The 27,260-nt window shown below is 37.2% G+C and overlaps 1 protein-coding gene across 6 annotated transcripts in view; it reads left to right on the plus strand.

The window, feature by feature from the left end:
* Positions 1 to 27,260, plus strand: part of LOC306882632 (12S rRNA N(4)-cytidine methyltransferase METTL15-like) — a 74,669-nt gene that overhangs the window by 34,184 nt on the left and 13,225 nt on the right. For all 6 annotated transcript variants that reach the window (XR_013785274.1, XR_013785275.1, XR_013785276.1 and 3 more), the window contains exons 3-4: positions 5,838 to 5,974; positions 24,600 to 24,791. Coding sequence is in view for 3 of the 6 variants with exons in the window: in XM_079437420.1 (XP_079293546.1) it covers positions 5,838 to 5,974; positions 24,600 to 24,791 (329 nt within the window). In the remaining 3 variants the exon portion in view is untranslated. The remainder of the gene's footprint in view (positions 1 to 5,837; positions 5,975 to 24,599; positions 24,792 to 27,260) is intronic.

A 27,260-nucleotide genomic window follows, 5' to 3' on the forward strand; every position in this document is an offset into this window, starting at 1 on the left:
TTAGTTCGTCTTCGGAACACAATTTAAGTTATTTTGGATGAAAACCGGGAGGCTTGTGACTGTCCCGTTGATTGCATAGTTAATTGCACTGTCAAGGTCCATAAACGTATGAAAAGCATCGTCAGAATAGTCCATCTGCCATCAGTGGTTAAATCTGAATTTAATGAAGTGAAGAGAACACTTTTTGTGAGCAAAGAAAACAAAACCATGACATTGTTCAACAATTCGTCTCCTCTGCATCAGCGTAGCACCATTTTGGAGAATATCCACTGGACGCAAGCAGCGTACGCTCTTGTGTGTCAGCTGCATACCGGATGCACTGTTTTCATTCAAATCAAAACGTAAACAAACGTAGAAGACGTGGACGCGGCTGACACACGAGCGTACGCTGCTGGGGTGGAGTATATAATTAATGGAAAAAATATATTTAGTGATCTTGGGGCTCTATTTTATTACACTAAAAAAAGTCATTTATTTACTTAAACTATTTGATGAATACTACAGATTTCAAAGCTTTTTATTTTGTAGTTGAAGCTGTAACTTATGCGCCATTAATGTCACAGAAAAGAACTGCAAAAACAATGCTTGTGAACAGACAGTCTCACACCAAACTAATCCAGCGATGCTCTATTGGGCTTAGGCATGTTACATATTACCTGGGATAGAAGAACATATATTTTAAAATTGATTAAATCACAAATTTAAGCTTTAGAAAATGTTAGTGTCACATCTCATTCAATATGATTGTGTTTTCCCTAGATAAATAGGCATAATGAAGTGTTGTAATGATTATGTTAACATAACCAGATGTCAGATAATACTAAAGTGGGAGTAAATCCAGTCAAAATCCTTTTTCCTCCAACAGGGGCCCTTTCAGCAAAGGCCAACCTAATGCAGGGTTTCTGCTTTGTTTTTAATATATATTTTTTATTTTTCTACATGTTTTCATTCTCTCTGTGTATCTATCTCTCTCTCCTCTCACTAGTATTGAATAGCGCACCAGGCGTACTGAAGCTGGTTGTTGTGACTCATCGTGCCGTCTTGTTCTCCCTCCCCTTTAGCTCTGCCTGCTTTTCAGACAGGAGAGAGAGATGCAGCCCCTCCACCATTGATGACCTCCTGTTCTGCTCATGCACGCTCGCACCCCTCCACCAACGCCACTATTGATCCGCATGCTTCAGTCTCTTTCTCTCTGAGCCCATCGCCCCCAAAAAGCCCCATCTCTGTGCTAATGTTTCAGAGAGGAGATGGTCAGTTTTAACCAGCTCAAGCTTTTTTCCTGCTTCTTTTGGTAAACCAAACGAAAGAGCATTTGTAATACGCAAAGTGGGACTTCTGAAATGTTTGTTTTTGAGGTTGAGAGAAAATGTGGCAAGTCCTCTATACTATTATAGTATGCTAGATCCGCATCAGTGCATATGTTGTTGTTGTTCCTGTGAGTATCATAAGGGGGCAGTTGAATTTGAGGGCTGAAAGTGAGTCATCAACTGAGTAATAATCATTTATCTCTAAAACACAGGAAGAAATTGAATCAGAGAAAAACAGTGATGCTCGTGTGCCAGGAAATCATTTCTTTTATCCTAGGGCAAAGCGTCTCAAACATTAAATGTTTTAACAGTATGTCTCATTCACTCTTTCAGCTATTTGTTAAAACCGTCTGTCTGCATAAAGTGATCAAAACCTCTTTTATTTAATAAGGGCAAATTGGACATTGAATCAGCTCGAGTTGCTGTCATTAAACTGGATTTATTAATTACAATTGCAACAATTTCCTCATTCGGTCCTTTCTTTAATCCTGTTTTCTTAGAGTATCTAATTCTTTCCGAACCATAAGTTAATTTGTGGCTTTTCGTGACAGAAGAGCATGAAGGATGAAGATTTTTTGGTTGCTATGGACACATAGAGCAAAAGCTTGATAGCGCATCATTATTTAAAGGCTTTGACCTCATGCACTTGAGGGTACGGTGCACAACAAGTATCGATCTGCAGCTGTTTTCATTTGTAAATGATAAAACTACAAAAAGAAAATGAAAAACACGACTCAAAACTATGTGGAAAAGCAGTGGAATATAAAGTAGGAACATGAACGTTCAAACTTAAAGATGAAAAAGGGAGTGACTCACGAACGAGCGCAGGCACTATCATAGGCATCTGTCCCATGAGGTGAACAGAAACCAAATTTCTTGTTCTTAGCGAGAGATTAAATTGAAAGTCATGCCTTGTGACATTCTGACGCACGGCCCTTGCTTTTACACTCCCCGATGTATTTTCCCAGATAGCACTAATGACACATCCATTAGAAGCTACTAATTACTCTGTCTTTGTGGTGTGCTGCCCAGCGGTGGAGTGGAACTGTTGGCCTATGGTGTCTGCCTTGGAGCATGTTGTCTGTGTCTCACAAGTTAATCAGTGTGCAGTGGAATGAAGGAAGAACAAAAAGACCCACATGTGCTGTAACAGAAACACTGTATGTTTTTTTCCAGCAAATGTGGCTTCAGATTTTCAATGGAATTCACACAATGTTTGTAATATGAATCGATGAATGAACTTTATTGCCAGGTATGTTTACACATACAAGGAATTTGTTATAGTGACAGAAGCTCCACAATGCAACAGAATCACAGCGACAGGACACAGATTATAAAAAGAATAATATAAAAAAATAGACAATGTAGAAAATGGCAAAAACACAATATATAATATAGACAGTTATGTATGTACAGGTATGATATGTGCAAATTTGAAATGTAAATAAGTATGTTTGTTAAATAATGTATAATAGTGTTGTCTGTTCCACGTTTATTGTCAAGTGATCATGAGATGAATTACCTGAGGGAAGAAACTGTTCCTGTGCCTGGCTGTTCTGGTGCTCAGAGCTCTGTAGCGTCGACCAGAAGGCAGCAGTTCAAAGAGGGAGTTTGTTGGATGTGAGCGGTCCAGAGTGATTTTGCCAGCCCTTTTGCTCACTCTGGATAAGTACAGTTCTTGGAGAGTGGGGAGGGTTGTACCAATGATTCGCTCAGCAGTCCGGACTACCCTCTGTTGTCTTCTGATGTCAGATTTGGTAGCTGAGCAGAACCAGACAGTTATTGACGTGTAGAGGACCGATTCATTGATGGCAGAGTAGAACTGTTTCAGCAGCTCCTGTGTGTGTGGGGGGTGGGGGGTGGGGGGGGGGGGTTCTCCTGAAGTCCACGATCATCTCCACAGTTTTGAGCGTGTAAAGCTTCAGGAGCTTGACAGAGGGGTCTTTAGATGTGCAGTCATGTGTGTAGATGGAGAAGAGCAGTGGGGAGAGGACGCAACCCTGGGGGGTGCCAGTGCTGATCGTACGGGTGATTGATGAGGATTTTCCAAGCTTTACTAGCTGCTGCCTGTCTGTCAGGAAGCTGGTGATCCACTGACAGACAGAAGTGGGGACGTATAGCTGAGTTAATTTGAGCTGGAGGAGTGATGGGATGATGGTGTTAAAAGCTGAGCTGAAGTCTACAAACAGGATCCTCACATAAGTCCCTAGTCTGTGTAGATGTTGCAGGATGTAGTGCAGTCCCATATTGACTGCATCATCCACAGACCTGTTTGCTCTGTAGGCAAACTGTAGAGGGTCCAGTAAGGGTCCAGTGATGTCCTTCAGATAAGCCAAAACCAGTCTTTCAAATGATTTCATGGCCACAGACACTAGAGCCACAGGTCTGTAGTCATTAAGTCCAGTAATTTCGGGTTTCTTTCGGTCGGGGATGATGGTGGAGCATTTGAAGCATGAGGGGACTTCGTACAGCTCCAGTGAACTGTTGAAGATCTGTGTGAAGATGGGGGGCCAGCTGGTCAGAGCAGGTTTTCAGACAGGCTGGTGTGATACCGTCTGGGCCTGGTGCTTTCCTTCTCTTGTTCTTTCTGAAGACCTGACACACATCATCTTCACTGATCTGCAGTGCAGGAGGGAGAGGGGCGTTGCAGGAGGTGTGAATGGTGTTTTTCGAACCTGCAATAAAACTCATTCAGATCGTCTGTCAGTTGTTGATTCTCCACAGTGCTGGGGGATGGTGTCTTGTAATTGATGTCTTTCAGACCTTTCCACACTGAAGCAGGATCACTGGAAGAGAATTGGTTCTTTTAGCTTTCCAGAAAAATTCCTCTTTGCCACTCTGATCTCCTTTTCCAGTGTGTAATTGGCCTGTATATACAACAATCTGTCACCATTCCTGAAAGCATCTTCATTGGCCTGATGGAGCTGTATGAATTTTGCAGTGAACCATGGTTTGTCATTGTTGTAGGTTAATTGAGACCTGGTAGGAATGCACATATCCTCACAGAAACTGATATATGATGTTACAGTCTCTGTGAGCTCGTCCAGGTCGGTGGCAGCAGCTTCAAAAACAGTACAATCAGTGAGGTGGAAACAGGCTTCATTTAGCGAGAAGGCAGAGTTTTGTTATATGGGAGGACAAGTGAAAGTTTGCGTATTGTGTTCTTGGACGTTTGCTTGCCTTGTAGTACATTTAATAATAACTGTAGATCAAATTTTATCTTTTAATTGTATCTTAATACATTAAGCCATATTAAGTGTTTATGGTTTTCAACGGGAGGAATTAAACCGCTTAACGAGAAACTTTGCGCATTGCGTTCATATTCTGCTGTTATTTGCAGGTCTTGTCTTTTTCTCCTACAGATGACTTGCAGGACCCTCTTCATTATTGTACTAAACTAGTTTTAATCGTTTAACCACCAGAGCGTCTTGTCTCCATTGGCAACGCACATGATTCGTGTCGAATGCAAGTGACGTCGCAGGTAGCGGAAAGTGCAAGCGGTGATTGCAAGTGACATTGTAATTTAGTTTCTTTTTTTCTTGTCTTCAACACCTGGCTACTGTTGTAAAATGTTGAGAAATTCAAACAAAAAAATAATCAATAAATAGAACAAAATTAAAAAGACTGCAAGTGACATCACCTGCGGAAGTGCAAGTGTCTGAGAGTGCAAGTCTGAGAATGCAAGTACAATTTAATAAAAAATAATAATGACAGAATTTTCATATTTGGGTGAGCTATTCCTTTAATAAATCTGAGATATGATAAAGTAACATTAATTTTTCTATAAATAAGTAAATTATACACACACGTTTAGGGTTATTATTCTTTTAATCTCAGTAAATATGGTATTATTTTTAATAATAATAATGAGTAGAAGTAAGACTTTTCAGACCAGTAACTAGAGTGAAAAAAGCAATGAATGAAGTTTGATTTTTCAAACTGATTGGCACTTCAGGTGGAAAACAAACAAAAACCTTCAAGAAAACAAAACAAAAACCAACAAGAACGTTCTGACCTCAACAGTTTCTTCTTCATACATTTATTTTTCTGAGTCAAAGATGTGAATGAATCATACATTTTGAGAGGTTATCAGGCATTTTAACAGCAAATATATTGTGTCAGTGCTATTGAGGATGCGTTCGTATTGTTTAGGGTATGACGTGTGGGTGGGTGAATGGCTCTGGGAAATGGACCCGAGGTGTATCTGCCACTGTGGCTCTAAGAAACCACTGAGATGCTTTCAACAGGAGAGACGATGACTCATGCATTGACTTTTGAGTGAGAACACAGGATAGTGTCTTTAGTGTGAGCGTGCATGTTTGTAAGGAAGAGAAAGATGGAGAATGTGCAAATGTGTTTTCCATCCTCTTTGAAAAGTAGCGACAAACTTTATGGACAGCGGCCTCTTTCTTAGAGCAAAATCAATGTCTGTTTGAACATTAGGCAGCTTTGTTCAAGCCGAAAGTAGTTTTCATCATGGATAAAACATTTTGCTTTGTCTTTCTGTTCTGTTTTTTTGTTTTCCAACAGGTGGTCCTGGACTTGACCTTTGGGGCCGGAGGTCACTCGAAGGTCATCCTGCAGTCGGCTCCAGGTGTAACGGTGGTGGCGGCAGATCGTGACCCCAGAGCTTTCCAAATGGCTCAGCATTTAGCTGAAGAATACCCGTGAGTAATCAAACTCGGACACGGTACAGGAGCTAAACTGTCAGCAGAACTCGACACGTGTCTTAATACCTGCCTGTGACCCATTGCAATCAAGTGGGTGATGGTCACGGGCTCTGGTTTTTGTTTGTGTGTGTGTGTGTGTGTGTGTGAGAGAGAGAGATTCTCCAGTGCAGATACAGAATCCCCGCTCTCACCCACGCTCAGTCGAAAGGCCCCAGCGTCTCATTTGTCAACGGGGCCTAAGGCTTCAATGACAGGGAGAGACGCTGCCGCCCACGCAGGTTCCCCTGTTTCCTGTGTGAGAGAGTGTAGGATGAGGAGAGAGAGGGAGAAATAGAGCTAGTGTTTAATAAAAGAGAACCAGAGGAGCAGGCATGAGGGCTTTGCGGGCGTGTGGTGTGTGCGCGTGTGCATGAGGCAGCACTGAAGAAAGCTCCAAATGAGATGTTCCTGACTCTGCAGCGTGGGTAGAGATACCTCTTTACGTGGATTCCGGGGAAACCTGTCTCAGAGGAATTGCTGCTACAGAAACCAACGTAGGAGAAAGAGAGAGAATCAGGACAAGCTATTCTGTCTGCAGCTATATACTCCACCAATGAGGCCTTTGACTCCCACTCATGATGAGAGGCTGGAGAAGCTGAAGAAATCATGCAATTAGCCAATATTATTGGATGGCTGGGTAAGAGGAGCAGCCAGCCCACACAGTCATCTCTCTCTCTCTCAGCTCCTCTTCTTTCCTCTTCTCTACTCTCGTCTCTTTTTCCTTTTCTCCTTACTCCTCCTCTTGTCTCTTCTTTTCTCCTTTCGTCTCCTCATTTAATAATAATAATAATTATTATTATTATTATCATTATTATTATTATTATTATTATATATCTCATCTCCTCACTTCTTTTCATGTCTCGTTTCGTTTTGTACCTTCTCCTCATTTCTCGTTCTCTTGCTTCTTTTCCTCTCTCCTTTCAAATTCAAATTCAAATTAGCTTTGTTGACTTGCACAGTATTGCCAAAGCATTGTCCATTACATGAATAAGGAACAAACGATTATATAATACATAAAACAAGAATAGATCTGTGAAATAATTAAGTACATGCTGCTGCTTTTTTTTTTCCACAAACAAGAAAAATATTTAAGACATTGCTTCAAAAAAAAAAAAAAAATCTTTGTACGACATGCAAGAAATGATCTTGCTTCAGTTTTGTCCACTGGCTGACAGTCTTAGCTTGTGACAGGCAGATGCATATCTTGCTGCTGTTGTGATCATTTTGAAATTTTCCCCTAAAATGTGACTTCTGCATTTGGTAATGCCATAAAATTCTCTCTCCTTTCCCTTTTGCTCTTTTCTTCTCCACTTCTCTTCTTTTTGTCTTCTCATTGTTTCTCTTCGCTATTCCTTTTATCTCAATCTCCTCTAATCTCCTGTTTCTTCTCTTGTCTTGTCTCCTCGTTTCTTCCTTTTCTCCCATCGTCTGCTCTCCTCTGTTCTTCTTTCTTCTTCTCTCATCTTGTCTTGTCTCATGTCTTCCTCTCTTCTCCCCTCATCTTCTCTACTGTCTTTCTTTTCTCCTCTCGTCTCGTTCCCTTTTTTCTCTTATCTCATCTCTTCTTCTCTATTCTCATCTCACCTCATCTTTCATCACATCTCCCATTTTCTCCACTCTTCTCCTTCTCCTTTGTCCATCACCTGCTAACAGACTTGTACAGCTGACAGTTGAGCAGATATCGGGTATCAGATCAGATTTTGTTGTCTTTATGGTCCCTCTGGTCCTTATCCTTTTCACTCTTCTCGCAATTCTCGTTGCATGTTTGCTTTTCTAAATTCTTGCGCAAGGATAGAAATGGCAAGGTGTTAAGACATTGGCGTCTGTTCCCTTAAACAGTCTTAATCAGACACAGAATTACAGTCATGCTCGAAGGGAACCACGTCATTGATGATTTCAGTACCTTCTGTTGCCTCAAGTACCTCCTTGTCACTTTAACACTTACTAAGTAAATAATTTAATAACATCAAGATATGTTTTACTTTTGTCAGAATACAGACCTTCTGTCGTCCTAGCACCATATTTCAGCTCACGTGAGTTGAGACACATAACAGTGTCATGAACGTGATATCCTTGATATTTGTTTTTAAGAACTTGATGAACACATTTAAGATGAACACATCTAAGTCACTTTTCCTTTGGTCACTGATGGAATAAATAAAAGATTTACAAAGCCAATTAAATATGTTAACTCTGTCTGGCAATAATTTACAGCATGCATTAGTGCTTAAATAAGCTATTTGATTTATTATTTACATTTACATTTATTCATTTAGCTAACGCTTTTATCCAAAGCGACTTACAATTGCTATATATGTCAGAGGTCGCACGCCTCTGGAGCAACTAGGGGTTAAGTGTCTTGCTCAGGGACACATTGGTGTCTCACAGTGGATTCGAACCCGGGTCTCTCACACCAAAGGCATGTGTCTTATCCACTGCGCCATCACCACCCTATGTTTGCCAAGTTTGCTAATAAAGTCTTTCTCTGGGTGACTACCCATTGAAGAAACAGTTTCCCACTTCAAAACAAACTAAAAAAAACTGAGATTGTTTAATAAAAGAGAGGAGTAACGGCTTTTTGCATTGGAGGGGACACAATCGTATTTTTTTATTGCAAATTGCTTGTCGCTCGAAATGTCTCTTTTTTTTTCAGGTGGCCTTGATTCACCACTCACCTGACCAAACACACATACTGTACTTGATAGGTTTTGGACCTTGACTGTCTGTGTGACTGACTGCGTTTTTTCCCTGTACATTTTCATCTCTGCTCCCCTGCTGTATGCAGTCGATAAACATCTTATCTTGGACCTCAGTGACATAGATACAGAAGTCAGGCAGCTCGTTGTCTCGCGTAGCCAGACCTTCAGACTGACGGCTGAAGGTCTGGAATAGGTGGCCGCTTTCATTGGCCAAGGCCCGCCCATGAGGCCATTTGACCGATATGTCAAACAACCAATCATCGTTTCGTTTAGCGTCACGTTTAGGGGTGTGGAAATGTCACCACAATAACAAACCGGTGTGTGAAATTCTCGGATGTATTTTAAAGATTATATGCCGCGAACATTAAATATTTCACATACTTTTCCAAATCCAGCGTTCGTCGTCACATTTGTAAACAAGACGGCTTTCTTCTTACGTGAGGGGGTTTGGCGCCACATCATCTTTATTTCCCGGAGGACCGAATATAAACGCGACACTCACGTTTCCCGGAAATCCGGTTTAATTGAACCAGTCAGACAGTAGGGGTTCAGCGAGAAATCGGCAGCTGGCAGCAGGAAGTAGCTGCCACTGGCAGCTGACGTCAGCTGCCGCTAATAACCGGAAGTCGGAGGTGGATGCCGCTTTTAGCAAGGTAAGTCAATTATTATATAAATATATATATAATTTTAGTACTTATTTAAATAAAACACTTAAATTTTTAATTATTTTGTATTTGATTTAAAAAGATTTATCAAATATAAATCAAGTAACGAAGATCATAGACATGATACAAAAAACAAATATCAAGCTACACTTGAAATTATGAATTTGTACATGTATAAATATAACTTAGGAATGTACATGTTTGTTAAATAATGAAATGTATACATAAATGATTGCCTATAATCATATAGTATATTTATTAAATGTACATAATAAAACATTCATTAAACTTATTAAAGTCCTGTGTAAAAGAAAAAAGAACATTGTCTCATGAATGACCTTTATTTTAAATTATATTTTGCTATCATATAAGTTACATTAGTATTTCAATACTTTGTCTTTGTTTTATAAAACAGCTGTAACTTTTAAAATAGGCTTTATTTGTTGTTCTGAAATCAGAATGATCAACAACAATTCTGAACTAGATGGTAAAGTTAATTGAAAAACTAAGTTGGCTTGAAAAAGCCAAGCCAGAAAGTTTGAAAAAGTTTTACAATGTTCTAGCATGGTTTAACATTTTCTAGTGTTAGGGGATAACAGCTTAAAGACCCAGGGCCAGATATGATGAAAGAACACCAGGAGTCGTAAGGTACAATCAAATAAGTAAAAATTTACTGAAGAATAGTTCAGTACATCAGTAGAGCCAGGCGTCAAAGTCTCACAGGGTTCGCAGACCAGAGACTCTACTGTACACAAATGACCTCGGAGGTCGTAGAAAGGCGTCTTGGGGTCCTCCAAGATTGTAGAGGGCCTGAGCTCACCATTATCAGGACAGACTACTAAAACACTGATAAAACATTCCCTCCTCAGAAAGTAGTACAGATAATGTTCACTTTAAAGAAATACACAAGTACAATTCTGTGAATCAGATCATATAAATCATGTTTAACCCCTGTAACCTTAAGATTAGTAAGAAAGACGGATTTGTTAGAAAAAAAATAAAGATTAGTAAGAATTAGAAAGAATGAAAGAATTAGTCGAAAGAAAGAAAGAAAGAATTAGTCGAAAGAGAGAGAAAGAAAGAAAGAGAAAGAAAGAATTAGTCATAAAGAATTAGTCGAAAGAGAGAGGAAGGAAGGAAGGAAGGAAGGAAGGAAGGAAGAAAGGAAGAATTAGTCAAAGAAAGGAAGAATTAGTCAAAGAAAGAAAGAAAGGAAGAATTAGTCAAAGAAAGAAAGAAAGGAAGAATTAGTCAAAGAAAGAAAGGAAGGAAGAATTAGTCAAAGAAAGAAAGGAAGGAAGAATTAGTCAAAGAAAGAAAGGAAGAAAGAGAATTAGAAAGAAAGAAAAATGTAGTTAAGTTAAAGGTTAGTTAGATGATTAACTAGGCTTTTAGACTGGAACTGGTTGATTGAATGACTCTTCACTCTCCAGCATCTGGCACCAATCACTGCAAAACGCTGGATGGGTGTTTTCCGAGTAAAAGCCTTGCATTTCTCCTCGTTTTCCTCTTCCAACATAACCTAGAGGATTCATAAGAAAATTGTGACATTAATATCCAAATTACCTTATTAACAGGTAACACATGGATGCAGCCACATGAATGACTATTCTTACTACATTTTGTCATTAAGCAGCTAGCAGTGATCACATTTTCATTCATAATTTATACACCTGGTAAGCAGTTGTAAATTTCATTGCAGTGTCTGCAGGGCTGCAGTGTGTACATCTGGTAGTATTCTTGACATGTCACAGACTTCTCCCTCCAATTTGTTACACCTGAATATTTAAATTTGAGGAGCATTAAAATGATTAAAAAGATGATTAAGGCTTCTTACCAGCCATAATTGATAGGAAGTTACACAAGAGGTGTAGAACACAGAGTTAGAGAAAAAGTTAGTTCTTAAAAGAACTGTTTTGTCAAAAAATGCAATAGCAATAAAACAAAAATCAACACATGGATGGATATCAGACAATCCCCTGAAAAATTAAATACACACACAAAAAACGATATGGTTAGTGTTGCACGTGTATCATCAAGGCTAAGCTTGTACATAATTCCAATAAATCAGCATGAGTTTTATTCTAATCAATAGATTAAGTTAACATACGCTAATATTTAATGGTAGCTGCAAATGGTAACGTCAGTTAGTATTTTAAGTGAATGATACAGCCCCTCACAAACCAGGACCACACGGTGCACAAGCTGCGTTTCTACAAATGATTAAATTAACCAATTCAACTAAAGTAGTCACAGATACACTGTCTCTAACATAAAAGTTAAAAATACAACTTACAGAGCAACAATTATTTATTAATCTGATCATTAATATACGACCTTACCGAGCCAAATACAGCTGCCATTACTGAAGATTCGCCGGCGCCACCATTGGTTGCTGTCCCTTGACTTCCAGTTAAATGTGATTGGTTGCTACTACGTTGGACGATACTGATTGGCTGCCACGAAATAGCAGGTCCCGCCTAATATCGCCTAATATGGCAGGGCTTCCGGCTGTCAACGGCAGCTACTTCCTGCTGCCAGTGGCAGCTACTTCCTGCTGCCAGCTGCCGATTTTTCGCTGAACGCCCTCTCCAGTCAGAGGAGGACTTCGACATTCCTGAAGTGTTTCCAGAAAAGTGTGCCATATGCATCAGACGTTTAGCCAACGGTCCGTGGGCGTGACGTCTGAGGCTGAGACTAGGCAGCTCGGTGCTGGGGAATATTTCAGGGTTGATTTGTTTGGGTTATGTCAGGTCACAGTGAACTCTTTCCCTCTCTTCCTGTACTTGTATAGACTTAGCTTTAAATGTGTTACTGGTTATGGTTTTATCTCCAAAAGATGGTCTTAGCTTCTGTTTTTAGCCAAATGTGCTATTTTTAATGACCGGTAATCCAGCCAGAGTCTAAGCACGTCCTCACCGCAAATTCTGTACACGTCATTAATCTGTCAGTGCTCTCTTGTGCCATATGCTCAAGAAAATAAATCAATCTGAATATGGCGTTGTGGACTCATACATATGAGAAGGTCACAGGTCAGGCTTCTTCGTGCCAAAGGGAAATTGTTACTGTTTGCTTATTTAGTGAAGTTGTGATGAAGTTTCTATATCTGACCACCTTTCTTCATCCATCCAGAGCCACATTTTAGTGGGCATATGATATGATAATACCGATATTTCCAAGCTTGAAATTTCCCTTTAAGTATTGATCCTCACATAACAGTATTGAGAGATTATTTATATTTATTTATTTATTTACTTACTAGTAATGTGTATCTAAGAATTTTTGGATAAAAATACAACCCGAATTCCAGAAATGTTGGGATGTTTTTTAAATGTGAATAAAATGAAAACTAAATTAATTTCAAATCACATGAGCCAATATTTTATTCACAATAGAACATAGATAACAAATGTTTAATCAGATTTAAAATGAGCTCATTTAGTGGATAAAAGGTGTAAAATTTCTCTGTTTAAACATTTATGTTCTCTGCGTTCTATTGTGAATAAAATATTGGCTCATGTGATTTGGAAGTCTTTTAGTTTTCATTTTATTCAAATTTAAAAAAATTGAGTTGTAAGTGATAAAAGGAAATGGGAGATTAGTAGGAAAAAGAAGTATCGGTAACACTTTCTATGAAGCCCATATTTATAATACATTATAAGGGTATGCTTAAGTCAATATAGTGAATGCATAATGTATATAAAAAAAAACATAATGTTATATCATCTCATGAATAATCATAACAATGATTAGAATACATTTATAATAATTGTGTATTTTTGGTTATAACGTTTATGAGTATGATTATAATGCAAAATGAACACCATATTAAATCTACTTAATTTATAATGGACTATATAATAAATTGACTTTAAGATTTTTTTTTATTTAATCTTGTGAGTGGTTAGGTGTTGAGTGTTATTCAAGTATTTCCTGTGAGGCTAATGTTAATTTTGATGTTGATGATGAAGTTCTTAGTTAATACTTTCAACTGAAAAAATGCAATGTTATACATATATATATATATATAAGGTTACATTTCCTATATCCTATATAGTCTATTGATTGATAAGTAACTTTGCAACTACATGTTAACTAACTCTCATTAGAGTATTTGTAGACTTAAGGTTAGTTTAGGTAGAATGTTCACGTACTTGCAGTTATTTCTAGTCAGTTTGTCTGTTGAGGACCCATCAAAATTTTAACACTTCAACACTTTATTTTATCACTTTATTCAGAGTCACTTATCAACAGCTGTCTAAAGGGTACCATTAAAATAATCAAAATAATAAACTTTTTTAAAAATAAAAATAGTTCAAAGCAAATGTGTCATATTACACATTCATCTGTTCTGATATCTGATCTTATGGCTGTTTGAAAAAAAAATATTAATTATAAGTCGTCTTTGTCTGCTCTAAGTAACATAAGTAACATGGCAAGATATGAGATGTATAATACATTATAACTATGAGAACTAATCCATTGAAATGTAATTGGATGCAATGTGTTCATTGTGCGTTATAAATCATCATACTCTTAAAAGCTAACCACAAATAAGCAAATATTATAATACATTAAAACTCTACTTATGAATATTGATGAGATAATGCAACACATTACAACAAAACAAGGTTTTTTATAATGCATTATGCATTCATTATAATGCCTTAAGAACACCCTTATAATGCATTACAAATACAGGCTTCATAGAAAGCATTACTGAGGTATCTCTCCCTCCACTTCTTTTAACATAGAATACAAAAGTCACAGACAGTCAGAAAAAAATCAAGAGTAAAAACAGAAGGATAATGTGACCTTTGCTAGGAATTTAGCTAAATACCAGTCTTGCGTAAAAGGTAAACGCTAATAAATAATTGAGCATTTTTCAGTTGCTAAAACAACAAACAGAAAAGAAGTAATGCTTTGCCTTTTTAAACTTATTAACTTTTTGAATGTTTTTGTAAGTTTGCACATTTGTATTTTATTCTTTACAAAATGATGGTAGTTTTATTAGGTTGAATATTAAATGGTAAAATATTTCTAATTTAACATAAAACAATTACCTGTTTTTACAACAGAAATTACAAAGATTTTTGTGTTTTACTGGGTTTCGTATTGCATGGAAAAGAAAGTGGTATTGCGCATCTCTGTTATAAAGCTCACTGGCTTTGTAACTGGTCTACGTAATACTACGTCATGGGGAATTTCAGGCTGTTCAGCATCATTGCCCGTCATTTGCAGCTAGTCCTGGGATGAAATGCTGGGTGTTTATCAGTAGCCTGTGCTTAATTTTATAGTCCCTTTCATGTCGACTCTCATGTTTGCTCAGAAACAGACAGTTTACCTGTCCTGCTTAAATAACAGAGCCTTGAGAGTCTGAGTGTTCCTGGCACTAGTATATAATTAGGTGCTTTCGTCAGATCATTTTTCATTAAATAATTTTTTAGCCTGAAGTTAAAGGAACTGAGGCCACCTCTATTGTTATGAAACAGAGTGTGCCAGTTAACTTATATGTTTTGCTTTACCCTTTTAAGTTTAGATGATGTCAGTATTGTGGGTTGCTAAACTATAAATAGATCGGTTTCTTAGCAATTATGAAGCCATACTTGGAGCATGCTCACTCGCTCACACATATCTACACACCCATGAAGCATGTCTTTTTTTTTTAATAATATAAGATCTTACATAAGGCATTGCTAACTCAGATGCTCTGTTTAAACCACATAAAGACGTTAATAATTTAAAGTTGTTATGTAAGTGTTTTGCATATTCTCAAATCATTCTGTGGGTTGCAGTGCCACAGAGAAGCTTAGGAAACCCCCACAGTGCTTTAGGAGGCAAAAGAGACGAGAGTAAGAGTGCTGAATAACAGGAAGACCGAGGAAAAGAGAGGATTACTGTATGTAGGCAGGGGTAATGAATGTGCTGAACCAGCTTTAGCTCAGAGCGAGATTTTATAAAAATGGTGGCAATGGTACTGTAATTTGATAAGATGGAACACACTTAATGGTCATTAATTACATTTTTAAATATGGCCATAAACAGGAATAATTGGGGTCCAGGAAGGGGAGAAAATGACCATAATTGGCAAATAGATCATGTTGTTGTTTATATATACTTCCTTAATTAGGTTTAAGTATTTATATAAAATTAAGTATTGCTAAGTCTAATTAGTTTTACTTCTAGCTAGTCTAATTTTTTTTGTATTTGACAATCACAGCTTGATTGGAATTATGATTAGTGCAAATATTGTTTACAAGTGATTGGTAACAGGTACCTTACAAATAATAAAATAGTTCTCGTCCTTTTATAAAAAGTTGTAATAATAGTTGAAATCAAGCTGATAGTTGTAATAAGTCAACCCCTGAGACATAAAATTGTCTCAAGTTGAAGAAATACCCTTATATCTATAAAACAATGAAACAATAGGACAGTATATTTTGATTTGCGTGTTTTTTTTGTTTGTTTTGTTTTTTTTATTGTAATGAGGGTCTGTAGGTATACACCACATTTTGTGTGCACTAGGCCAACAACCTAGAGCAAGTAGTTAATTTTGTTTTTTTGAAAGTTATTTGCAGTCTCTGATACCTACTATTTTATGCCACAAGTCCAATGAAGCAGACAAAATTAAAAGAAACACCGTTTGGTTTGCTTCACTTATTATCAATTACTTTACTTTTAGTCATTTAGCAGACGCTTTTATCCAAAGCGACTTACAAATAAGAAATAGTAACTAAAAGTTAACACTCTGTAAATACTCTATACACACCCATTTAAGAAAATACAGAAATTAAATAAAATTGACAAATGCATACAACAACAATATTTTAATAGTAAACATATAAAGGAAAAAAAATAAAAATAAAAAGTGATACTTATATCCTTTGCCGGTCCTAGCCCGGTAGAGTCGATCGGCTGCAGCGACCGCTGCTGCGGTATAATAACCTTTTTTTTATACCTATCTAACATTCACTGCTAGAATTCAGCTGAACCCACTTTCCTATTAATCACTAAAAATGGCCAAGCAAGTGCACACACTGACAAGATACGCGATACAGTATGAAACCAAACGCGATTTCAGCAACTCTCAACATAGAATTAAAGCAAGAGTTCACCCAAAAATAAAATTCTGACATTACTCACCCTCAGGTGACCCATAAGAAAACAAAAATGATTTTAATCAACAATTTCTTATCTTCCGTGTCATTCTTCGACACGCTTTCTCAAGAGCCGATACAGGAGCTAGCATTCTGATGTGTAACGTCCATTTCTCTTCGTCACCTGTATATTCTGGTTCACATAAGTAATGCTAGGTGAAAAATTGTAATTCATCCTCTCCGTCGAAATCTTCAGACATGTTTATAAAGACTTATGTACAGAATGCGTCTCCTCCGCTTATAAACAAGGCACAGCTCATCCAGATTGTGCGTCAGAACACCGACTCCTGCGTCAGCAGCACCACACTCGTGTTATGGTACTCTTGTGAACTTGCATCAAAAACTTACACAGAAGAGAGGAGATTGTTGAATAAAGACTTTATTTTTGTTTTCTTTGTGCACAATAAGTATTCTCATAGCTTCGAAAAATTACGTTTGAACCACTGATGTCAGTCACATGAACTATTTTAATTTTAACTTTCTGGGGCTTGAATGTGTCAGTTGTGTTGCTCTCTATGCAGGGTCAGACAGCTCTCGGATTTCATCAAAAAATATCTCAATTTGTCTTACGTGGTCTTAAGTGTTTGCAACGACATGAGGGTGAGTAATGAATGACATAATTTTCATTTTGGGTGAACTATCCCTTTAGACAATCAATAAACAGTTATTCCAAGTGGGTAATGTTTTTCATTTATATAATGGTTTGTAACAACATACCACAATCATTTTAAACTTGACTGATGTGTGCATATTGTTTATAATTCATGGCTTCAAAAACATGGCTCATCCAGTCAGCTTTTAAAGACAGAAAGAGGTTGTGCATTATAATGACTTTACCTCAGTGAAGGAGTTCACATGCTGTAGTTGCACATGGCTTTAACTATGCCATCTTTTTATAACTATATGTTGAAAAATATTCTTTCGAAACTAGTAGGGTGGATTTGCCCCATCTTCACCATCTCTGGCTTGTGCATCCATTAGGTGTGAACCCTGTTTTTCGTGTAGCACTTGACAAATCAGCCACCATGAAGCGGTTCGCTTTTCCACACCTAATGACATTCAGAGATAGCACCTCCCACTCAGGCTAGGTTGCTAGGCATTATTGTCATATTGTCATGCACAGAGTTATGTCTCCTTCAGTTCGGCAAAGTTTCTCTCAATTGCACCATCATATGGAAACAAGGCCTAAGTATGAAACTTTAGCCTGTTGTTGAAACTTGCCTTTTGCACCATGTTTGATTATCTGTTGAACAGAATTCATAATAATTTGTGGTCTAAAATCGCATTTTCAAATTGACCTGTCTTTTCATTTGTTATTTCAATTTCATAAAAAGTAGAAATCTGAGAAAACTCTGAAACTAAAAGGTCACTTTTGAATCTTAGTAAAAACATTTTGTTCTTTGGTGAAACTGATCATGCAAGCATAAGGTTGTCATAATGACTACAACGCTGGTGATCTGGGAGATGGTTGACAGGTGATTGTTCACACGTGCCATTGACATTTGGACAAGTGACATAAGTGTATGTGGGACTGTGAAAGGCCTCAACACATCAGATCATTTATCTGTCATTCTATATAATAACATTTGACATAATGCCTGCTGATGTGTCATTAACCATGGCCAGTGCAGTCTGTCTCACAACAAACAATCTATCCTCAGATATCAATTTCATTGAGTATTGTGAATATTTAACATGCTGAACATTGTTTAAAAAAAAATAGTACTGCTCTGAAGAAGCAAATGTTTATTTATAACAGATATTTACTAGAACTGTCAGTCGATTAAAATTTTTAATCTAATTAATTTTGTGATGTGGAGATTAATTTAATTGAAAACTAAATTTGGCTTTGAAAATAACCACAAAAGATAATTAAAAGCTATTATTGTGTTAAATGAGAAAAATATGAAGTAGATGAAAAAAAGGTTGAAAAGTTTTAAAAACTTTGTTAAAAATAAATATTTTATTTGATTCAACATAAAATTTATTACACATAAACATTTAGGCTACAACGGCCTAACATAAACTATGGAACATAAAAAAAGATAGTTTGAGAAACATCTCAGCATTTTTCGTCATGCAATGAAAGTCACTGGTAGCGAAAACTGCTTTGCCAACAGTCTTCAAAATACCTTCCTTTATGTTGTGCAAAAGAAAGTCATTTAGGTTTGAAACAACACGAGGGTGAGTAAATGCGGTAAATGTCTTTGAGCTCATTCATTCAATTCGTTCAAATGGCTGATTCATTCAGGAATTAAGTAAAAGGGCTCTTTTTTATGAATGGTCCTTTGAATCATTGGTTCATACAATTCGTTCAAAATGAGCATTCATTCAGAAACTAAACACCGCTATGTTGTGCGTCTGTGAGCAACAATTCTGCAGTGGCTTTATAGGTAATTTTTCCATTGGCAAATAGAGCAAAAACATAACATTGTTTAAAATATTACAAAATATTAACATCTTATTTACTGAACTGTATGAATTCACATTTGCACTCGTGATATTCATAAAAAAACAGCATTCATGTGATATTGCTCTCGCTGCTTATGTGATATCACTTATCATGTGATATAAATATGAGACAAACTCATACAGGGGCATTTTTTTGCCACAATATCTTTAATTGTAGAGCAGAACTGCATTTATGGAGTTGTTGTCTTGCATCATGTTTGTCAACACTCAACTATATGGAATGTAAGATGACATACGGGTATGGGGGTGGGGTCAGCACATTATCTGTGTTCAAATATTTGAATTGCGTTATATTTTTATTACTAATTAAGTTAACCGGTTAAACTGACAGCTCTAATATTTACATTTCAAGCAGTGATGCTCAAAGAAGAAAGTAAAAGTTTAAAACACAATAGTTTGTGGAAATTTTATTTGTAAATATGTGAATCTCAAGCAAATATTACAAAATGATTAACTACTTGCGGATTCTGGAGGGGCATGTATGAATTTTAGAGTTTTATCTGATGTTGTTAACTCAGATACATTTGGTTGCATTGCATTAACTTGTCATACTGTTAAATGGCATTTTATATCTTCTATTGTTTGATTTAGTTTGAGTAGTATAGTAATTTTTGCATCTTTTGTATCTTTTGTTTTGTACCATTTATTTATTTATTGCACTGTTTAATTTTTTTTCTTTTTGCTGTTGTGTTTAGTTGTGTAGCTTAGGGATAAGCTTGGCATTTGAAGACAGGATGGGGAAGGGGCTGAGGGACTCACAGGATTTAATCAGTGTTTTTGCTCGGTTATTGATCAGTCAGTGTCAAGCTATGCCATTGCATTTTCACTCTGCATGTGAAAAGACCAACAAAAATGAAACATTGTTTACCGACTCTGCATTCTCCATCTTATCTACGGATTTAGTTACATGGTGATACTTTATTTTAGGGTCTTTTAACTAGTTGCTTATTAGCATGCATATTACTGGAATATTAGCCATTTATTAGTACTAATTAAGCACATATTAATGCCTTATACTACATGGCCTTACTCTACATCCCTAATCCTACCCAATACCTAAACTTAACAACTACCTTATTAACTATTAATAAGCAGCAAATTAGGAATTTATTGAGGGAAAAGTTGTAGTTAATAGTGAATAAGTGTTCCCTATTCTAAAGTGTTACCAGTTACATTTGTTTTTTTTCTGCTTTTAAAGAATATATATATTGTATAGAGTAAATATAAAGAGTCTTATAAAGTACAATGTACATGCCTGCAGCAAATAAAGTTTAATAATAGTTTGCAAAATAGTGTGATATTTCATAAGTAATAAGAATCTTTCATCCAGCCCAAACCAAACATGTATAATATGCATATCAAGAAACAACAAAGGAAACTCAGTAATAAAAATCTTGCTTGCAGAGGCACCCGCTACTGGTTTAAGTGTTCAGACAATAAATTTTTTCAAATTGAATATCTGAGAAGCGTTTTTGTATATTTCATGTCGCAACCTTGCTGCGCCGAAGCCTAATTAGCTTGAGTGGTTACTCAGAATGGTTGTACTTTACGCTCAGGATCGTTTTGCCTGTGGTTTCAAGCTATATTGTTGTAATCGTGTTTTGGTACCAACTTCCACTTTATTTTTAACGTAAGAGCGGGTGCAGCCATTTGTTCCTTCAATGTGCGAAGCTTCTTCTGTCACCTGCTCTCAGTCTGTTATGCTGCTTGATCTCACAAACTTTTCATATTATTTCAATTTATTACCATAATCATAAACACACTGCTTTGTAGCACAAACAGTTTCACCATTTACTGCACTTTGTTCTTCTAATCATTTAATGAATCGGGAGTCTTGCACATTCACAAAAAATAACTTACTTTCCTGTTGCAAATTAAGCTGGATACTTCATCCATATATTAGGAAAACCACTCAACATTGAAAATAAACTACTTCAGTGAAGTCTGGCACCTTTGAGGCCCTAAATTGACTGCGTATTGACACGGTAAGCAACAGCAGAGGCAGCATTCTGCCTGTCACAGCCTCTCCCTTTCTCCCTCCAAACTCACCGATCCATGGACCGGGAGGGAGGGACGGGGGCTTACCGCTCTTGTGGAGTCTATGTGTTTGTGTGGGCGGGCAAGAGAATGCCTCACTATAGATTTTACAGCAAATTAATGAAGGTACTGAGCGACCGAGGAGGAGGGAAGAAGCGAGAGAGAGAGAGAGAGAGAGAGAGAGAGAGAGAGAGAGAAAGAAAGCCCCTTCTGCGGCGCAGATAACTGAGGGAAGCCCTTGCAGCGGGGGCGAGAGGCGAGCAGCTCCCTCAACCTTGATCTTTCAGCTGGCCGTGGGTGTGTGGACGCTGGCACCCAGGGGTCCTACGGGTAAATCCCTGGGCCGGCCGTGTGAGTGGGTGAAGAAGAGGACCTTTGATGACCTTTGAGGTGGAGGAGGTGATTTCTCACCCCCATCTTCTGCACTTTTTGTTCATCTGGAAGGAGTTTAGCACGAGTCGGGGAGGGGAATCCGCGTGTTTAGCATGACTGCAAAGCCAACGCAGTCAAATTAAGCACCTCTGCATGGGACCCCTAGTGTTCTCTGCCTCATTTACTTCTCTGCTGTCTGATTTATAGTTGCCTACCTGTGCTGTTCGCCGCTCACAGGCTGTCTAAAGGTCACATGAAAAATGAATGGCTCTTTGGTGCTAGGGAAGGAACTCGGGAGGAGATGCAGAGAGTCAGGAGGAACCGAGATGTTGTCTGAATGCTTATTTCTTGTTTCAGCTTCATCTTGATCTTTTAAAACCGTATTCATGTAGCTTTAATGTGTGTGTGGTCTGAGACAACGTGAGTGCGCCTGTGTTACTCATAACTGTGAAGTCTCTTCAGATAAGACCGCAAAGACGGTGAATTATAGCAATAGTGAAAAAGGGAGAGAAAAAAAACCCGCCCACGATTCCATATGAATGACTGTGGATTAAAGAGCCATCGTCAATACTCACGTCAAACCAACACCTCCACTTAAAGTTGAATGAAACGTCATATGCACAAACTCTAACATTCATACTTTCCTGCAAATGTGTGTCCATGAATCTCAGAATAATCACGTAGCCTTCACACACATGCGTTTTTGCATGTTTCTGTGTATTTGTCGGTTTGTGTGTCTGTTTTTCAATTAAGTTTAAGCTGTGACAGCACTCTCTCACAACTCTCATCTTTTAGTCTCCAGGGTACACACATTATTTGGTCTATCTCTCTTTCCCAGCTTATGAGCAGCAATAGTCTTTGGACACCAACTAAGAACTTAGTGTCTAGGTAACCAGCTCTACAGAGGCAGAACACCTGCCACCGTTTGTTCAGCTCCTTTCTGTGTGGAAACTGAAAATATAAGAGCAAAAAAATGACCATGTACAAAAAGGTTCAATTGTTAACATTATTTTACAGTTCTTTGTAATTTAATTTAAAAAAGCAAACTTTCTTATATTCTAGATTCATTGCACACAAACTGAAATATTTTAAGAGTTTATTTTGTTTTAATTCTGATGGTTACAACTTGCAGCTTAGGAAAATTAAAAATTCAGAATCGCAAAAAATTAGAATATTTTCTCAATAACTAATCAACAGAAATGTTCAATATTTACTTTTATCTGGAAAGATAACTGAGCAACAGTCCAGTTATTTTTCTCCTTAGCCCAGGTAAGATGATTCTGACATTGTTTCTGTTTCAGAAGTTCTTGGTAGCCCTTTTCCTGAAGACGTCTGAGCGTGGTGACTCTTGATGCACTGACTGAGTCAGTGCATCAAGACTCTAGCATCAGACTCTAGCTTCGGTCCACTCCTTGTGTAGCTCTCCCAAGTGTTTGAATTGGCTTTGCTTGACAGTATTCTCAAGCTTGCGGTCATCCCTGTTGTTTGGGCACATTTCCTACCCAATTTGTTCCTTCCAGTCAACTTTGCATTTAATATGCTTTGATACAGCACTCTGTTAACAGCCACCCCTTTCAGTAATGACCTTCTGTGACTTACCCTCTTTGTGGAGGGTGTCACTGATTGTCTTCTGGATCATTGCCAAGTCAGCAGTCTTCTCCGTTATTGTGGTTTCAAAGAACAAGAGATACCCAGAATTTATACTGTAGGGATGGTCATTTCATTAAACTCAAATGTAAATATTCTAATATTTTGAGAGATTGGATTTTTGTCTTTCATGAGCTGTAAGCTCAAATCATCAAAATTTAAACAAAAAACGTTTGAAATGCTTTACTTTACATGTAATGAATCTAGAATGTTTGAAAGTTTCACTTTTTGAAATAAGTTACAAAAAAAGAACTTTTTCATGATATTCAAATTTTTTCATGATATTCAAATGAAATAAAATGTTAAAATATATATCAGCATGTATTAATTATTGAACTATCAAGTGTGTAATGGGAAGAAAAATAAATTATACCATTAATTTAAATTTAGAAAATGATAGGAAGCATACTCTCAACAGTAATATACTTTAAACTTTGTATGTATCAGTATTATTATCACCACATATATTTGTCTTACCCATTTAAATAAATGTTTAGATTATTATAATGTTTTGATGAATTATTTTTTTTATTTGTTCAATCTTTTTTCAAAGCTTTGTAGGGATTATATACAGTATATACTATAGTATTTTATTTAAATTTATAGTTTAATTTATTTTGTGATGCGATTTTTGTCTTTTTATTGTTTTTGTTATTTATTTTTATTTTTATATTTCAATTTAGCTTTATTTTTATTTCATTTTAGTACTTCAGCTTGTTTTATTTCAGTTGGTTGCCAAGGCAGCATTTCTAATTTTCATTGTTTAATTTTTCCATCTAATATTTACATTTTATTTTATATCGTAAAACTAAGTTTTAGTTCTAGTTAATTATAACAACACTGCACCATATATCAATCAGTAATACTGTTTTATCCCATGTAAAGTCGCTCATGCATTTGTGGTGCACTACTGAGTTGGCATTTTAATAACTTGGCCCTAATGTGAAGTTATAAAGCGGAAGCTGGATGGATACTGATATTCTAAACACCAGAAGCTGTTTTTCTATTTTGTAACTAATGGTAAGAGTCAGATATGGAGAAAGTTCACCAAGGGTTTTGTTTTTTCTGGCTTCCAGCGGTAGAAATGAGTGGCTGATGTTTATTTTTAACAAGGTCTCTGATCAAGCCTCATGCTAGTCTGACCTTAACAGTTTGTGAGGCACATTTCTTTGTCACAATGAATGCAGGCCTTGCAAACAATGTTACTGAAAGATGCAGCACCACAATTTATGCTAGACCTTACAGCAAATGGAACCCGAAAGCACTGTTACTCATTTCACGTCAAGACGCCTGTGAATCTTTGATTTAGGGTCAGAGAGAGTGGAAAATGGTAATGGAAAACTAAATTATGAATAAAAGTCTTTGTTAGGTAACCCTGACTAACTATTATGATTTCTTTTTTTTGCTATTTTGTTTTATTCATTTTAAATTTTTAGTACTTCTATTCAGCTTATATTCACAAAAATTGTCAGCAAAGACAATGTTACAAAACATTTCAATTGTCTTCTAATTTTCTATTCTCTTTTTTGTGAAGGGGCCAGGTGAAGCCAGTACTAGGTAGGTTCAGTGAGCTGAATAACTTACTCCCAGCACTGGGTTTGGGTCCAGGAGGTGTGGATGCTGCCCTTCTGGATGCTGGATGCTCTTCCATGCAGATGGATTCAGCAGAGAGGGGCTTCTCCCTCAGCAAGGATGGACCGCTAGACATGAGAATGGATGGAGAGAGGTTTGACTATTACCTCGGCTCACTTCTTTTTAGTAGAATCAAGCACTCATTGTCATGAATGTTCCAAGAATCATTTGTGCTATTAGTAATGCCTGATTGATTCTTGATGCACACTGATGGCCACAGTTATTATTCTTGGCTCACTCATTTATTGATTACATCTACAGAGTCTCCATGCTTCTCTATTATAGCTATTCAAAAACTAATTCTGAACAGGTGTAAGGCATAACCTAATTACAGCTTAATACAATAAAAAGATGACTAAGCACTGCAGAGCCTGCTGATTCACAGACAGAGCTTTGAGGGACACATGGAATGTTAGCATTAAGATTGTGGATGAATAAACAGAACTAATTTAGGTAATGAGAAAGACCCCCCCCCCCCCCCGAAAGATCAGGTCACAGTATTTTTTAAAGGGACAGTTCAACCAAAATTTTGTTATTAATTACTCGCCCTCATGTTGTTCCAAACCTGTAAGATCCTCGTTCATCTGAGAGCTTTCTGACCTGCATAGACAACAACACAACTACCATGTTCAAGGTCCAGAAAGGTAGCAAGGACATCGATCAAATAGTCCATGTGACATCAGTTGTTCAACCTTAATTTTATGAAGCTACAAGAATACATTTTGTGCTCAAAGAAAACAAAAGTAATTACTTTATTCAATTTGTTCTCTTTTGTTTTCTTTGCACACAAAAAGTATTCTCGTAGCTTTCTAAAATGACCGTTAAACCACTGATGTCACATAAACTATTTTAACAATAGCCCCTTTCACACATACAGATTTTAATAGAAAATTACCGGTAAATTGCCGTAAAGAGATCATGTGTGAACAGGACCTTTTCCGGCTCTTTACCGGTACGAGAAGTTGTAACATTACCAGTAAACTGCCAGATGATGCTGTGTGTGAACGCAGAATGAAGATCACAGACGATTCAGAACGGGCTGACGTAAGACGTCTACTCTGAGCCAATCCAGAGCCATTGAAACTCAAAATTGAATGGCTCTTTGGGGCAATCATAACATTCTGACGTGGATGACGCATTTACTACTGTGTAGTTCGGTTTGAAGTCATGTAATGCAATGTTTCTGAGCCAAAAGCGCTGCATGAATGTGAACGTTTGACACAAAAATGAAAACATCAACAAAAATACTGACCGCGTTTATCCCTCCATGTTTACAAACACAACACCAGGAGGCGTAGCCGTTAATAGGTCATTTCTGGTTAATGGAGTTACAGACTTTAAAAATGTATATGAAAAAATTTAATAACAAAAATAGTAATAAAAAAATTCATATTAGCGCTAAGAATTATGTTATTATTTTATATAATGTTTTCTGAACTGGGTGTGACAGATAAGGGAGACAGAAAATGTGTAGTGCTGCGGGGCCTCCAGGACAGGTTTGAAAACCCTTGTATTAAATGGATAGTTCACCCCAAAAGTAGATTTCTCTCATTTAATTACTCACCCTCATGTTGTTCCAAACCTGTAAGACCTTTGTTCATCTTCAGAAAACAAATTACAATCTTTTTCATGAAAGCCGAGAGCTTTCTGACCCTGCATAGACATGGAGCTACTACGTTCAAGGCCCAGAAAGGTATTAAAGACATCGTTACAATAGTCTATATGACATCAGTGGTTCAACCATAATTTTATGAAGCTACAAGAATACTTTGTGCACAAAGAAAACAAAAATAATGACTTTATTCTACAATTTCTTCTCTTCCGTGTCAGTCTCTGCTGCATATTCACGAGAATATACCACGAACATGCATGTCAGTTGTGTTGCTGTCTATGGAGGGTCAGAAAGCTCGCTGATTTCATAAAACATATCTTAATTTGTGTTCCAAAGATGAACAAAGGTCTTATGGGTTTAGAACGACATGAGGGCGAATAATCACAGAATTTTCATTTTTGGGTGAACTTTCCCTTTAAATAAACTATTTTTATATAACAAATAATATTATTATAATCTGTGGTGTGGTGCTTTGAGGTGTTCACTATTTAGGCTAGGGAAGCACATGTCAACAATTTGCTCTGATTGCTGTCTTTAATAAAGCCTTCCCACCTTCCCACCTTTCACATATAAATAAACTAGTCACCACCTAACCCTGGGTCTGGAGTACTGCCAACAATACACGTATTTTTGGATGTTTTTTCTGACATATGCATTTCAGGTCATGGAGTCTCTACTAACGAGCAGAGGAGTTGAATCAGGTGTGTTGGAGTAGGAAGACTGTGCAGTACAGGGTACTCCTGTGCCAGGGCTGGGAAACTCCTAGAGTGGTGTTTTATCATCACCATCATCTCTTAAGTCTCCTACGCCTCTCAAGCAAACCACTGCTTCCCTCTGATTTGAAGAAGAGCGAGACGCCTTCCTCTCTTATTAGGAAGTTTTGTCAAAGTTTTCACTGTGATAATGAGGTCGAAATCCCACCCACCGTAACTGACTCTGAACTTTTTTCTG

This window comes from Barbus barbus (assembly GCF_936440315.1).
Source record: "Barbus barbus genome assembly, chromosome: 2".
NCBI lineage: Eukaryota > Metazoa > Chordata > Actinopteri > Cypriniformes > Cyprinidae > Barbus > Barbus barbus.